Here is a 13,836-nt window from a genome sequence, read left to right as displayed (position 1 = left end):
TAAGCACTTCCTGTTTGCCCCTTCTCTGCTCCCCCTCTGAAATCCCCTGCCACTTTGTCACTGTTTAGCAAAGACTCCATTTCCTGCTTTGACTTTCTGTCAATATGTTTGGTTTGCCTTTTAATAATTAGAAATATAGGTTGCTTACCTGTAAACATAGGCATACGAGGCAATTAGGATGTGCATCATTGTCCGGATATTTATTGGGACATGACACACATTTCTTAAAGAAGTAGTTGTCATAATCTTGGAGAATATCAGATGCTAAGAAACGAAGGTCCCTACTTTCCTTGCTGCTTTTTTAGCGTGGATGAGAAGAACTGACCGTAGCCCCTCTCAAGGGCTATTTATGGGGGCGAAGAAAGTGGGCGGGGCTACTCTAACTGTAATTTTGGTCTCGAGACTTTCCTATTGCTGCCTGCACGAGCGCAGGAATATACCATAGGTGCAAATCACAGCTGACCACAAGGGGAAACTGGGGTTTCCTCCCCTTAATTGATTCAAATGTACCCCAAATCTCCCTAGATTCAGTTTCAAAACAGAAAGCATGCATAACCAGCAAAGCTGTTATGGTGCTTAGGAACCATCCATATCAATCTGAACTGATATATTCTTTTTATAGGCTTGGCATCACCTTCTATAAGAACAGCTGTCCAGTCCCCCAAAAGTCTTCTCTTTGGAGCAGTCCTGGAGGAATCCAGTTTGGTGGGGATGCGTTCACAGAGACCAGAAAGAGAACAGTCGGCCTTTGATGAGCCTGCTGTTTATCAGGTAAAGCTGCCATCTTCTCGTATTTCAGTTTATTTTCTGCTGTCGTTCAGCCTTTGATTGTGCCTGCACATAATCTCTCTGGGGATTCTGGGCCTGTTGGTCATTTTGATGACACTAGGTATTCTGGGTCTGCAAGTCAGCAGGAAAGCCAGCAAGAGATTGTAAGCCCGGAAAATGAGTGGTCTGTGTCTGAAGGCCACATTTCTGAAAGACAGTTCTCTAAAGAAGCAAAGTCACAGATCTGAGCTCAGAGGATGAAAATGAAAGTCCAGAGCAGTGGTTCTCAACCTGTGGGTCCCCAGATGTTTTGGCCTTCAACTCCCAGAAATCCTAACAGCTAGTAAACTGGCTAGGATTTCTTGGAGTTTGAGGCCAAAACACCTGGGGACCCACAGGTTGAGAACCACGGGTCTAGGTGGACAGACTAATGAGCAGTTAGATAGGAGATTTACGTTCCGTCAACATAGGGCTTCTCAGGAGAGTGTATGAAGGTCAAGATGACTGTTAGTGAAGAAGTCCTTATCAGTTTCCCAGGGAAGAAGGCATGATTTTATCTTTATATTAGCTAGCCCATCAGATGGGTCCGTTAGTTCTAGCAACGTTGGTGATTGAGTATAGATCTATTGTCAATTTAAGGGATTTCTACATCCATGTTGCCTTTTGTTCATGTCTCATGATTCCAAGTTTTGAAGACTTCCTGAATCTCACGTTTTGGATTTATTTTGCTTTTGTATTCTTGGTTTTTGATGCTACTCCTGTTCTTTGATTTCTGTGGGTTATTCCTGATAGTTGGACTTTGGTTTTTTACTGATTTGCTTTATATATATATTCCTCAATAAACTGTTTGCTATTTTACCTTGGACTGCTAAGTACAGAGGTAGTTCCCAGCCTTATGGCGACAATTTTTATGCATATTTTGTTTTGTTAATGTTATTGTTAGGCCCCCCAGTGGCGCAGTGGGTTAAACCCCTGTGCCGACAGGACTGAAGACCGACAGGTCGCAGGTTCGAATCCGGGGAGAGGCGGATGAGCTCCCTCTATCAGCTCCAGCTCCTCATGCGGGGACACGAGAGAAGCCTCCCACAAGGATGATAAAAACATCAAATCATCTAGGTGTCCCCTGGGCAACGTCCTTGCAGACGGCCAATTCTCTCACACCAGGAGCAACTTGCAATCACTCCTGACATGACAAAAAAAATTCTTATGGTTATGTTGTTTTTACTTTGTATGTTTTGTGATTTTTATCTGGGAACCGCTCTGAGTCCCCTCGGGAAGATAGAGCGATATATCAATAAAGTTTTATTATTATTATTATATTATTGGAGTGCAACATTTTCTATTAATTTCCCTACATTTTAAGCTCTCCTTTCTGACATATTGCTTACAATGTGTGATACTTTACTCCAGGCATGGGCAAACTTCGGCCCTACAGGTGCTTTGGACTTACAAGCTGTTAGGAATTGTGGTAGTTGAAGTCCAAAACACTTGGAGAGCCAAAGTTTTCTGATACCTGCTTACCTGGTTAGTTTCCTATCTGGGAATAGCTTCAAATATCAGACCTAAATTCATCCCGATTTCCTCTTCCAATGGTTCTGAACCTTTCGTCCTCCAGATATTTTGTAATTCAGTATCACTGACCCATGGCTGTGATTTCTTGGAACTGAAGCCCAAAATATCTGTAGCTCCAAAACCACTATTACATTCCTATCTCAAAGTGACCGTCTTTTTGAACTTGTTTCCCACAGACACCAAGGAAAAGTCCCTTTCAGTCTTCTCAGAGACTTGTAACTCCCCCCAGCAAAGGCTTGAGAAGGTCCCCACGTCTGCAAGAGAATCAACCGCAGACCGCTACTCTGAAAAGCCCTGTCCCAAAGTGCACAGCAGCCAAGGGGTTGGGAAACATCTTCTCTCCTTCTAAACAGAAGCACAAGTCCTTGCCCGAATCTTTTGAAAAGAAAGAAGATGACCCAGTGCAGCCATTGGAAAGGCTTTCTTCTTCAACTGAGCTGCCAAATTTGCAAATATTAGGAAGACAAGCCACGCAGGAGGCGCTTGATGATGTCTTTGCTTCACCTACAGACAGTTGCACTTCGGCAGCCCTTCTGCCTGTTGCGGTGCCTCCAGTCCCATTAAATTCCAGTGGAAACCCATTTTCCAAACTGAAATCTCTAAGGCGTTCCTTGCGAGTCACCCCAAACACTCAGTCTCCTCAGAAAGACTCTCTGGACCCAGAAAGAGTTCTGTATCAGGAGCCACACTTGCCACTAGAGTTGGACTCTGTGAAGGCGGCAACCACGGTTTTGGAAAGTGCCCTCTCAGAACGACCAACGAGCCCGAAGAGTGCCAAGCCTACCGAGGGCTTTTCTGCACCTGTTCAGTCTCCATCACTCCCTCAGGTGAGACCTGGTGAGGCCACATGCACAGTCTCACCAACCGAGAACCAAGAATTGGCCAGGAATTCTCATGTGCCCAAAAGGTTTTCTTCGAGGTCCCAAAATATCAGAGAAACCTCCCCACCAAAACTCCTTGAATTTGCTTCCAGCAGGACTGAAGAGCACTTATTCGTGTGTGGAAATAATGAGCAGGAACAGAATGGAGGTTCTGATCAAACCAATCCATTCTGCAAACCTGAGCGTGGAGAGAATACGTTCTTGGGACAGAGTCATAAACAAAGTAATAGACTTATGACGCAAAGTAAGAGGAGAGTTTTCGAAAGATGCCTGTCTCCTGGGTTAAATAAAACCCAGAGGATTATCGAAGATGCCATAGTGGTGTGTGAAGAGCTAGATATTTCCTCCATATTAAACAAAGCCCCTCCAGGTAGCTATCAAGCAAACCAAGGTCCAGGGGCTTCATGTGGCAGAGCATTTCCAGAAAAAGAGCAGCAAAATCCTATTTCTAACCGGCCTTCTCTACTGACTGGTTCGTGTGCCTACGCACTGCGCTGCACCCCGGACAGAAGGCAACGAGAGGCTGAAGCACGGCTCGGGAATCCGGAGAAGGCAATGAGAGCCAGCAGCCCTCAGACTACTTGTTATCCAGCGCCTGTGGCAAGCAGCCCACCCATCTATGAGGTCGAGCTTGAGATGAAATCTTCTGGCCTTCCAAAGCTACGAATCAAAAGAGTTTCCTCTGCGTCAGCTCTGGAAGTGCCAACCCCTGTAGCGCCTGGGAAACCCAAAACAGAGGAAGAAAGCGATCTCGCCTCTTCTGGGACTTCCTCTGGGAAACTCGAGCCTGCATCCATTTCCCCGCCTTGCGTCCACTCTACCCACAGCACCCCGGGAAAGTTTGGAGGCGGGCAGACCTACATATGCCAGTCGTACACACCCACCCGCTGCACCTCCGCCTATACTTGTTCCCCGTCCCAAGGCAGTGGCGTTCCGTGGACACCTTCTCCGAAACAGAAAGGAAAAGTAACTCCGGAAGCAATTAAAGACTGGCCACGGAGGAAAAAAGCCTCTGTGGGCAGCAGGAAGAGTGAAAGGCTTGCAGCGGTGGAAGTGGCCATCCACAATGCGGCAGGAATGAGACCGTCCGAGCTCTTAAGTGGGAATAAAGTATTGCATCTGGGGGAATTTGAACTAGAAGGAGTGTCTAGTCTTCCAGAGGAGTCCACTTGCAGTGACACGGAGCCCAGTGGGGATGAGAACACTTGCAGCGGAGCATCTCGACTGAAGTCCAGGAAAAGAACTTTGGAAAACATGTCTCCAGAAAAGGAGAACAGCCAGGAAGTAAAAAGGTCCTGCCCCAAAAGACAGAGCCTCGGGGAAGCTGTCTTCTCAGCGGAGGAGCAGAGCATCGGAAAAGGGGGAGAGTCCGCAAACAGGGCAATCCTGGAAGAAGAGGTCTTCTCAGGTATGTTTTGTTTATTTTTCCTCATAATTTTCCATTTCAGACTCCTTTTATTGTACTCATTCTTGTCCTACTGACCTATCAAAGCTCAATTTCAGTAATCTAGTAGTAGTAATAGTAGTAGTAGTAGTAGTAGTAGTAATAATAATCTATATAAATAAAAATGTAATGTTCATTTGTGGGATTAACATAACTCAAAAACCACTGGACAAATTGCTGCCAAATTTGGCCACAAGACACTTATCAGGCCAACGAGTGACCATCACTCATAAAAATGCTGAAAAGCACAACACAAGGGACTTAAAAAGCAAAAAAAGCAAAAAGACGCTACACCGAATGCACAAAAACGACTCCCCCAGCAAACAAAACACACAGTAGCATATCCACACTCCCTTCTGGGCTACAGCTTCCAGCATCCCCTAGACCAGGCCCTTTAGGAGTGACCATCACTCGAAAAAATGATTTTGTCATTTGGGAGTTGTAGTTGCTGGGATTTATAGTTTACTTACAATCAAAGAGCATTCTGAACCCCACCAACGATGGAATTGAACCAAACCTCGCACACAGTTCTCCCATGACTGACAGAAAATACTGGAAGGGTTTGGTGGGCAGTGTCCTTTGGTTTTGGAGTTACAGTTAACCTACATCCAGAGAGCACTGTGGACTCAAACAATGATGGATCTGGGCCACACTCTACACCAATACTCAATATGCCCAAATGTGAACACTGGTGGAGTTTGAGGAAAATAGAATCTTTGCATTTGGAAGTTGTAGTTGCTGGGATTTATAGTTCACCTACAATCACAGAGCATTCTGAACCCCACCAATGATAGAATTGGGCCAAACCTCCCACACAGAACCCCCATGTAGGCCACAGCAACGCGTGGCAGGGGACGGCTAGTAATAATAATAATAATACTATATTTGAATCCCTCCCAATCTCCTTGAGGGAACACATCATATGGAATCTGGTCTTGACCTATAAAGCCCTTTATGGTACTGGCCCAGCCAGCTTACTTGTCTGAACGCATCTCTCCCTACATCCCACCTTGAAGCTTACGATCTTCCGGGAAGGCCCTGCTCTCGATCCCGCCTCTGTCGCAAACGCGCTTGTCGGGGACGAGAGACAGGGCCTTCTCGGCGGTGGCCCCCCACCTGTGGAACTCGCTCCCCAGTGAAATTAGGTCAACTGCTTTCCTCCTGTCCTTCAGGAAAAAGTTGAAAATGTGGCTATGGGACTAGGCATTTGGATAGTAGGTTGGTAAATGATAACAATTGCTATGGTAAATGGACTATGGACATGCTTCGGACCAAGTTGCTGATTGTAGAACTCAGATTTAGATTTGGCCAACTAATTGTATTTGCACTATTTTAAATTGTTTGAATTTATATTAACGTTTTATCTATTTTGTAAGTGCTGTTTTATCTGTGTGTATATGGCAGGAATCAAATTGTTGCCAGCTGTAAGCTGCCCTGAGTCCCCACTCAGGGGTAGAGAAGGGTGGGGTACAAATATTTGAAATAATAAAATAATAATAATATACACAAAGGCAAATATTCGATGCCTAGAAACAGTAGCATACAGATACACAGATAAGGTAAAGGCAAAGGCTTTCCCTTTCATCTCTTGCTCTGGGGGTGGTGCTCATTTCTATTTCTAAACCAAAGAGCCTGCGTTGTCCGTAGACACCTCCTCAGTCATGTGGCCGGCATGACTATATGGAGCGCTGTTTACCTTCCTGTCGAGTCAGTACCTTCAAACACATTTGCATGTTTTTGAATTGCTAGGTTAGCAGGAGCTGGGGCTAACAGCTGCTTAATGTGTCTTCATTTCTTTTTTGTTTCAATCTCTTTTTGTTTGCAGCAATGAGTCCATCCAAGTCTTCAGGAAAGGGCACCGTCTCTGTCAGTGGTCTTCGGGCACTCACTCAATCTCCACTTCTCTATCAAGGCTTTGCCCCTTCCCTCAGGAAGTCTGCCACTGGTAAAAATTATTGCTGCTTATTTAAAATCATTATCTGTCATTAATGTAGCTTCAACTAAAGGTGGCCCAAAGAATAAAAACACCATAGGAACCCCAACCATCATCAGCTCATTCCAAGTCTTGCAAACTCTCGCTAGTAGCATATGCTCGTTGAATTTGAGCCTACTTCTATCTATATATATAAAAATGAAAAGGGCGTCCAACGGGACAGCAAAACTCAAAAAAACCCCGACGAAAATTTACCAAAATTCCCATGCACATACCTCAACCCACAAGGTATGCACAAATCGATTCAAAATATTAAACAACATTAAAACACACTCACAATTAGACAAAACAACTGAGCATGCGCAATGGCACCCCGCCGCAAGTCCCCGGCACATGGCCGAATGGCCAACGCACCCTCCACACCCTCCCTCCCCTGCCCCACACGATCACGCCACACCATGCCCCCTCCTCCGCCCCGCCCCACACGATCACGTTCGCCAAACTTACCTCTTCCCCCGCCCACGCCCCCTCCAAGGAAGCCACGCCCCCTCCAAACCCTGCCCCGCCCCTTCCCACCCTGTCACAAACCCCGCCCCGCCCCTTCTCGCCCTGTCAAAATCCATCCCTCCTCCCCCTCCTCCTTCTTCCCCCACCCACGCCCCCTCCAAGGAAAGAGGGGGAAGAGAGCAAGAGAAGGAAGGAAGAGAGAAGAAAGGAGGGAGTGAGGCCAGACAGAGACGAGAGAAAGAGGAAACGCGAGAAAGAGAGAAGGAGGGAAGGAGAGAGAGAGGGAGGAGAGAAAGGGGGAACGCGAGAGAGAGAAAGAGAAAGAGGGGAAAGGAGGGAGTGTGTGAGAGAAGGAAGGAAGAGAGAAGAAAGGAGGGAGTGGGACCAGGCAGAGACGAGAGAAAGAGGGAATGCGAGAAAGAGAGAAGGAGGGAAGGAGAGAGAGAGGGAGGAGAGAAAGGGGGAACGCGAGAGAGAGAAAGAGAAAGAGGGGAAAGGAGGGAGTGTGTGAGAGAAGGAAGGAAGAGAGAAGAAAGGAGGGAGTGAGGCCAGGCAGAGACGAGAAAAAGAGGGAACGCGAAAAAGAGAGAAGGAGGGAAGGAGAGAGGGAGAGGAAGGAGAGAAAGGGGGAACACGAGAGAGAGAGAGAGAAAGAGGGGAAAGGAGGGAGTGTGTGAGAGAGTGAGAAAGAGGGAGGGAGAGAAAGAGAAGGATGGAGTGAAAGAGAGAAGTGGGAGGAAGGAGGGACGCGAGAGAGAGAGAGAAAGGGGAAAGGAGGGAGTGTGTGAGAGAAGGAAGGAAGAGAGAAGAAAGGAGGGAGTGAGGCCAGGTCCAGACGAGAGAAAGAGGGAATGAGAGGAAGAGAGAAGGAGGGAAGGAGAGAGACAGGGAGGAGAAAAAGGGGGAACGCGAGAGAGAGAAAGAGAAAGAGGGGAAAGGATGGAGTGTGTGAGAGAAGGAAGGAAGAGAGAAGGAAGGAGGGAGTGAGGCCAGGCAGAGACGAGAGAAAGAGGGAATGCGAGAAGGAGGGAAGGAGAGAGAGAGGGAGGAGAGAAAGGGGGACCGCGAGAGAGAGAGAGAAAGAGAAAGAGGGGAAAGGAGGGAGTGTGTGAGAGAAGGAAGGAAGAGAGAAGAAAGGAGGGAGTGAGGCCAGGCAGAGATGAGGGAAAGAGGGAACGCGGGAAAGAGAGAAGGAGGGAAGGAGAGAGAGAGGGGGAGAGGGAGGAAAGGGGGAACACGAGAGAGAGAGAGGGGGGGGAAGGAGGGAATGTGTGAGAGAGTGAGAAAGAGGGGAAAGGAGGGAGTGTGTGAGAGAGTGAGAAAGAGGGAGGGAGAGAAAGAGAAGGATGGAGTGAAAGAGAGAAGGGGGAGGAAGGAGGGACGCGAGAGAGAGAGAGAGAAAGAGGGGAAAGGAGGGAGTGTGTGAGAGAAGGAAGGAAGAGAGAAGAAAGGAGGGAGTGAGGCCAGGTCGAGAGGAGAGAAAGAGGGAACGGGAGAAAGAGAGAAGGAGGGAAGGAGAGAGACAGGGAGGAGAGAAAGGGGGAACGCGAGAGAGAGAGAAAGAGAAAGAGGGGAAAGGAGGGAGTGTGTGAGAGAGAAAGAGGGAAAGGATGAACCCAAAGAGTGAAATAAGGAATGAAAGAAAGAGGGAGAGAAGGGGGAAGGGGAAGAAAAAGAGGGGAAGGAATAGGTAGGTACCTCTCTTTTATAATAGTCCAGATATCTACCTCTACTTTGAAAATTCTTACTATAGGCCACAGCAACGCGTGGCAGGGTACAGCTAGTATGTTATATTCTCTAAGCATTCAATCTCTTGCATTTCGTAACTTTTCCCATCCTAGAGCAGGTATGGGCAAACTTGTTGTTGTTCATTCGTTCAGTCGTCTCCGACTCTTCGTGACCTCATGGACCAGCCCACGCCAGAGCTCCCTGTCGGCCGTCACCACCCCCAGCTCCCTCAAGGTCAGTCCAGTCACTTCAAGGAGGCCATCCATCCATCTTGCCCTTGGTCGGCCCCTCTTCCTTTTGCCTTCCACTTTCCCCAGCATCATTCCCTTCTCTAAGCTTTCCTGTCTCCTCATGATGTGGCCAAAGGACTTCAACTTTGTCTCTAGTCTCCTTCCCTCCAGTGAGCAGTCGGGCTTTATTTTCTGGAGGATGGACTGGTTGGATCTCCTCGCAGTCCAAGGCACTCTCAGAACTTTCCTCCAGCACCACAGTTCAAAAGCATCTATCTTCCTTCGCTCAGCCTTCCCTAAGGTCCAGCTCTCACATCCGTAGGTGACTACGGGGAATACCATGGCCTTGACTAGGCGGATCTTTGTTGCCAGTCTGATGTCTCTGCTCTTGACTATTTTATCGAGACTGGACATTGCTCTCCTCCCAAGAAGGAAGCGTCTTCTGATTTCCTGGCCACAGTCTGCATCTGCAGTCATCTTTGCACCTAGAAATACAAAGTCTGTCATGGGCAAACTAGAGCAGGGCAAACTAGAGCATGGGCAAACTAGAACACCCTCCCTAGAGCAGGGAGGGCGTTCTCTCCAAGTCCCCTCACTGTACTATAATCTCCTTCCTTGGGGCCGCATGGCGGGCTGGAGTGGGTGGGCAGGCCGGCAGGGAGGACGTTCTCTCCAAGTCCCCTCAATGTACTATAATCTCCTTCCTCTTCCCTTTTGGAGGCATAAAGTGAAGGAAAGACAGGGAACGTTTGGATCCCAAAAGAGTTGGGTCACCACAACAGGAACTGTATTAAGGGGTCGTGCATTAGGGTCGTGCCTCTCTGTCCTGTACTCTGATATCTATACACTAGCTGTGCCCTGCCACGCGTTGCTGTGGCTTTTAGTAAGAGTTTTGAAGTCTGTGCCTGGCCTCTCTTCCTTCCTTCACTCGCCCTCTTTCCCTCTTTCTCTCTCTCACACTCCTTCCTTTCCCCTCTTTCTCTCTCTCTCTCTCTCTCCCCCTCTCTCTCTCTCTGGCATCCCTCCGTCCTCCCCCTTCTTTATACTTGTGTGTAAACTTGAGTATCTTCTGTTGGTCATGGGGGTTCAGTGTGGCATGTTTGCCCCAATTCTGTCGTTGGTGGGGTTCAGGATGCTCTTTGAGTCTTGGTAAACTCTGAATCCCAGTGACTACAACTCCCAAATGTCAAGGTCTATTTCCCTCAAACTCCATCTGTGTGGATATTAGGGCCTATTGAATGCTTTGGTCCGGATCCATCATTGTTGTCTTCCAAGTCGCCCCCTCCCTTCTCCCCACCCCTTCCCTCCCTGAGTCACTCCTTCCCTCCTCCCCCCCCTCCGGAAAGACACGCCCCCTCCCTTCGCCCCACCTCTTCTCTTCCTGATTGACTCCTGGAAGGAAAGGGGTGGGGCGAAGGGAGGGGGCATGTCTTTCCGGAGGGGATGGGAGGAGGGAAGGAGTGACTCAGGGAGGGAAGGGGTGGGGCGAAGGGAGGGGGCGTGTCTTTCCGGAGGGGGTTGGAGGAGGGAAGGAGTGACTCAGGGAGGGAAGGGGTGGGGAGAAGGGAGGGGGCGAATTTGAAGACACGCCTCCTCCCTTCTCCCCACCCCTTCCCTCCCTGAGTCACTCCTTCCCTCCTCCCACCCCTCCGGAAAGACACGCCCCCTCCCTTCGCCCCACCCCTTTCCTTCCAGGAGTCAATCAGGGAGGGAAGGGGTGGGGCGAAGGGAGGGGGCGTGTCTTTCCGGAGGGTGGGAGGAGGGAAGGAGTGACTCAGGGAGGGAAGGGGTGGGGAGAAGGGAGGGGGCGAATTTGAAGACACGCCTCCTCCCTTCGCCCCACCCCTTTCCTCCGTGACTCACTCCTTCCCTCCTCCCTCCCTCTCCAGTTAGACACGCCCCCTCCCTTCACCCCACCCCTTTGTGTGTGCCACGCGGGGGGGGGGGGGGTGAGGGGCGGCGCGTGCGCGCGTGGCGGGGAGTTTGCACCGCGCACGTGTGTGTGTGTGTGCCGCGCGGGGGGAGGGGGGGAGGGGCCGTGCGTGCGCGCGTGACGGGGAGTTTGCGCCAGTGCGCATGTTCAGTTGTTTAGCGGTGTTTTTGTCGTTGTTGTGGTGTTTTTTTTTTAATTTGGAGTACATTAGTTTGTACCGAGTGGGTTGTCCTAGGGGCATGGCAATTCTGGTTCAGTTTCGTTGGGGGGTTGTGGAGTTATACGGCTCCGTACGACGCCCCTTACAGATTTATATTATAGATTGTTTTCCTTGACAGGAGATGAGGCTGATGTGTTTGGAGGTGCAAACGAAGACTTGTCTCCCTTCCGCAGCACAGGCACCAGGCAGCGTCCTGCCAGCAGAACCTATTCACGGAAAAGACTGCTCACTTGAACTTGGGAGCAAGATGCCGGGATATTCAGAACAAGCTGGTCAAGCCGCCTTAGGCAACTTTAAGGTCAAACCCAAGTTGTTTTTGCCAGCTGCCGCAAACGGGTGTTGCTTATGTGTTTGCAGCTGGTTTGCAGTTGGTAAAAGTCCTTCCTGCCAGAACCAGGAGAGAGACGTGGCTCTTGCGATGCCAAAACATGGCTGTCAACATGGTGCAGTTTTGGAACAGAGGTGGGGCCATCGCATCAAACAAGTATGTAACTATGGGGAACCAATTTTTAATGAATATTGTAAAATAAATTAGTATGCTCTGGATTGTTTTGTTTTTATTGGTACTGAGGTACTTATCCCAGCTATATTCTAAGGAAGGCATGGGAAATTTTGGGCCCTCCCTCTGGATGTTTTCAGTTTCAGTTCCCACAATTCCTAACATGTTTTGAAATCCAAAACATCTAGAGGGAGGGACCAATACAGTTTGTCCATGCCTGTTCTAGGTCATCAGACTCCTGCAATTTCTCATCTTATTTGCATGCGTTTTAAATGTGTTTCATTGCAACTGCGTTTTTAAAGTCCACCCAAGGGTTGTAAGCTCAAAATTATGTTATTGTTCATTATCATCAAAATCTGCCATTGGATATAGAAGAGGACAAACTGTATAGTATGTTATACAAGGTGTAAGGGGATATAAAATATGCTTACTTACAAAAGACTGTTCTGCTTTATTAGAAAACTAGCTTAGGGACCAGCAATGCCTGGATTATTTGAAAAAGGCATTGTTTGTTTTTGGATGTTGGGTAATAATATCTGTTTGGTAATTTGTAATGTTATTTATTAGAAAAAAGTCAGGCTTTCCTTTTGATTTTTATGACTGCTCCCATTAGAAAATGCATAACTGCAATTCTCAAAAAACTCAAACTTGGCCATGTTGGGTCAGTGTGTCAAGTTTGGTCCAGATTCGATTCAGTGCGCTCTGGATGTAAGTGAACTGCAACTCCTATAAATCCCTCCAAAGACCTCGTTTGTTTTGTTGATCAAGGGGGTTCTGTGTGCCAAGTTAGTTCCAGGTCCATCGTTGGTGTTCAGAGTGCTCTTAGCTTGCAGGAGAACTATACATCCCAGGACCTACAACTCCTATACATCAAGGTCAACTCCCCCCAAACCTCTCCAATATTTTTGTTGATCATGGAGGTTCTGTGCCAAGTTAGTTCCAGGTCCATCGTTGGTGGAGTTCAGAGTGCTCTTAGATTGCAAGTGAACTATACATCCCAGGACCTACAACTCCTATACATCAAGTTCAACTCACCCCAAACCTCTCCAGTATTTTTTGTTGGTCATGGAGGTTCTGTGCCAAGTTAGTTCCAGGTCCATCATCAGTGGAGTTCAGAGTGCTCTTAGATTGCAGGTGAACTATACATCCCAGGGCCTACAACTCCTATACATCAAGGTCAACTCCCTCCAAACCTCTCCAGTATTTTTTGTTGGTCATGGAGGGTCTGTACCAAGTTAGTTCCAGGTCCATTGTTGGTGGACTTCAGAGTGCTCTTAGATTGCAGGTGAACTATGCATCCCAGGACCTACAACTCCTATACATCAAGGTCAACTCCCCCCAAACCTCTCCAGTACTTTTTGTTGATCATGTAGGTTCTGTGTCAAGTTAGTTCCAGGTCCATCGTTGGTGGAGTTCAGAGTGCTCTTAGATTGCAGGAGAACTATACATCCCATGACCTATAACTCCTATACGTCAAGGTCAACTCCCCCCAAATTTCTCCAGTATTTTTGTTGGTCATGGAGGTTCTGTGTCAAGTTAGTTCCAGGTCCATCGTTGGTGGAGTTCAGGAGTGCTCTTAGATTGCAGGTGAACTATACATCCCAGGGCCTACAACTCCTATACATCAAGGCCAACTACCCACAAACCTCTCAAGTATTTTTGTTGGTCATGGAGGTTCTGTGTGTCAAATGTCCAGGCTCACTGTCTGTGCAGAGTGAACTACAACTTCCATCACATTGAGTAACTCTCCCAAACCCCTCCAGTACGTTCAGTTGCCGATCCGTTTCTCTCAATTTTTGTGCCCTAGAGCAGAGTAGGAAAGGGTTTTGGGAGAGGCAGTGGGCGGGGTCATGCAAATTCCGCACCAATGAAGATAGATTAAGAAACACTGGGATGTCTGTGGTGGAGGAAACACATATGTATGAAAGCCTTCACTTGGGTGGTGGGCAGTATGGTGTTTGTGGAGAACATTGGCAAGGCTCTTGGACATGGTGTTTACTATTACCTTCAATGTCATTGGAGGGAGGGCCATTGGTGTCTTCTGCATAGAGGGAACTATAGCTGTTTGTAGAGGCAGGAGGTTGTCTGTGAAAGTGGACACCCCTGCCATATATACACACA

General features: G+C 48.2%; 1 protein-coding gene across 1 annotated transcript in view; it reads left to right on the top strand.

The window, feature by feature from the left end:
- The window catches only part of TICRR (TOPBP1 interacting checkpoint and replication regulator), a 57,101-nt gene extending 45,339 nt beyond the window's left edge, over nucleotides 1-11,762 (top strand). Inside the window, exons 20-23 of the mRNA XM_060755883.2 lie at nucleotides 623-771; nucleotides 2,517-4,629; nucleotides 6,491-6,610; nucleotides 11,335-11,762. Coding sequence (XP_060611866.2) covers nucleotides 623-771; nucleotides 2,517-4,629; nucleotides 6,491-6,610; nucleotides 11,335-11,450 — 2,498 coding nt within the window. The 3' untranslated portion in view covers nucleotides 11,451-11,762. The remainder of the gene's footprint in view (nucleotides 1-622; nucleotides 772-2,516; nucleotides 4,630-6,490; nucleotides 6,611-11,334) is intronic.
- Nucleotides 11,763-13,836: the final 2,074 nt, after the last annotated feature.

The sequence above is a fragment of the Anolis sagrei genome, chromosome 9, assembly GCF_037176765.1.
Source record: "Anolis sagrei isolate rAnoSag1 chromosome 9, rAnoSag1.mat, whole genome shotgun sequence".
Classification (NCBI taxonomy): domain Eukaryota; kingdom Metazoa; phylum Chordata; class Lepidosauria; order Squamata; family Dactyloidae; genus Anolis; species Anolis sagrei.
Note: the sequence above shows the minus strand (reverse complement) of the source record. Positions and strands in the feature narration are given on the sequence as shown.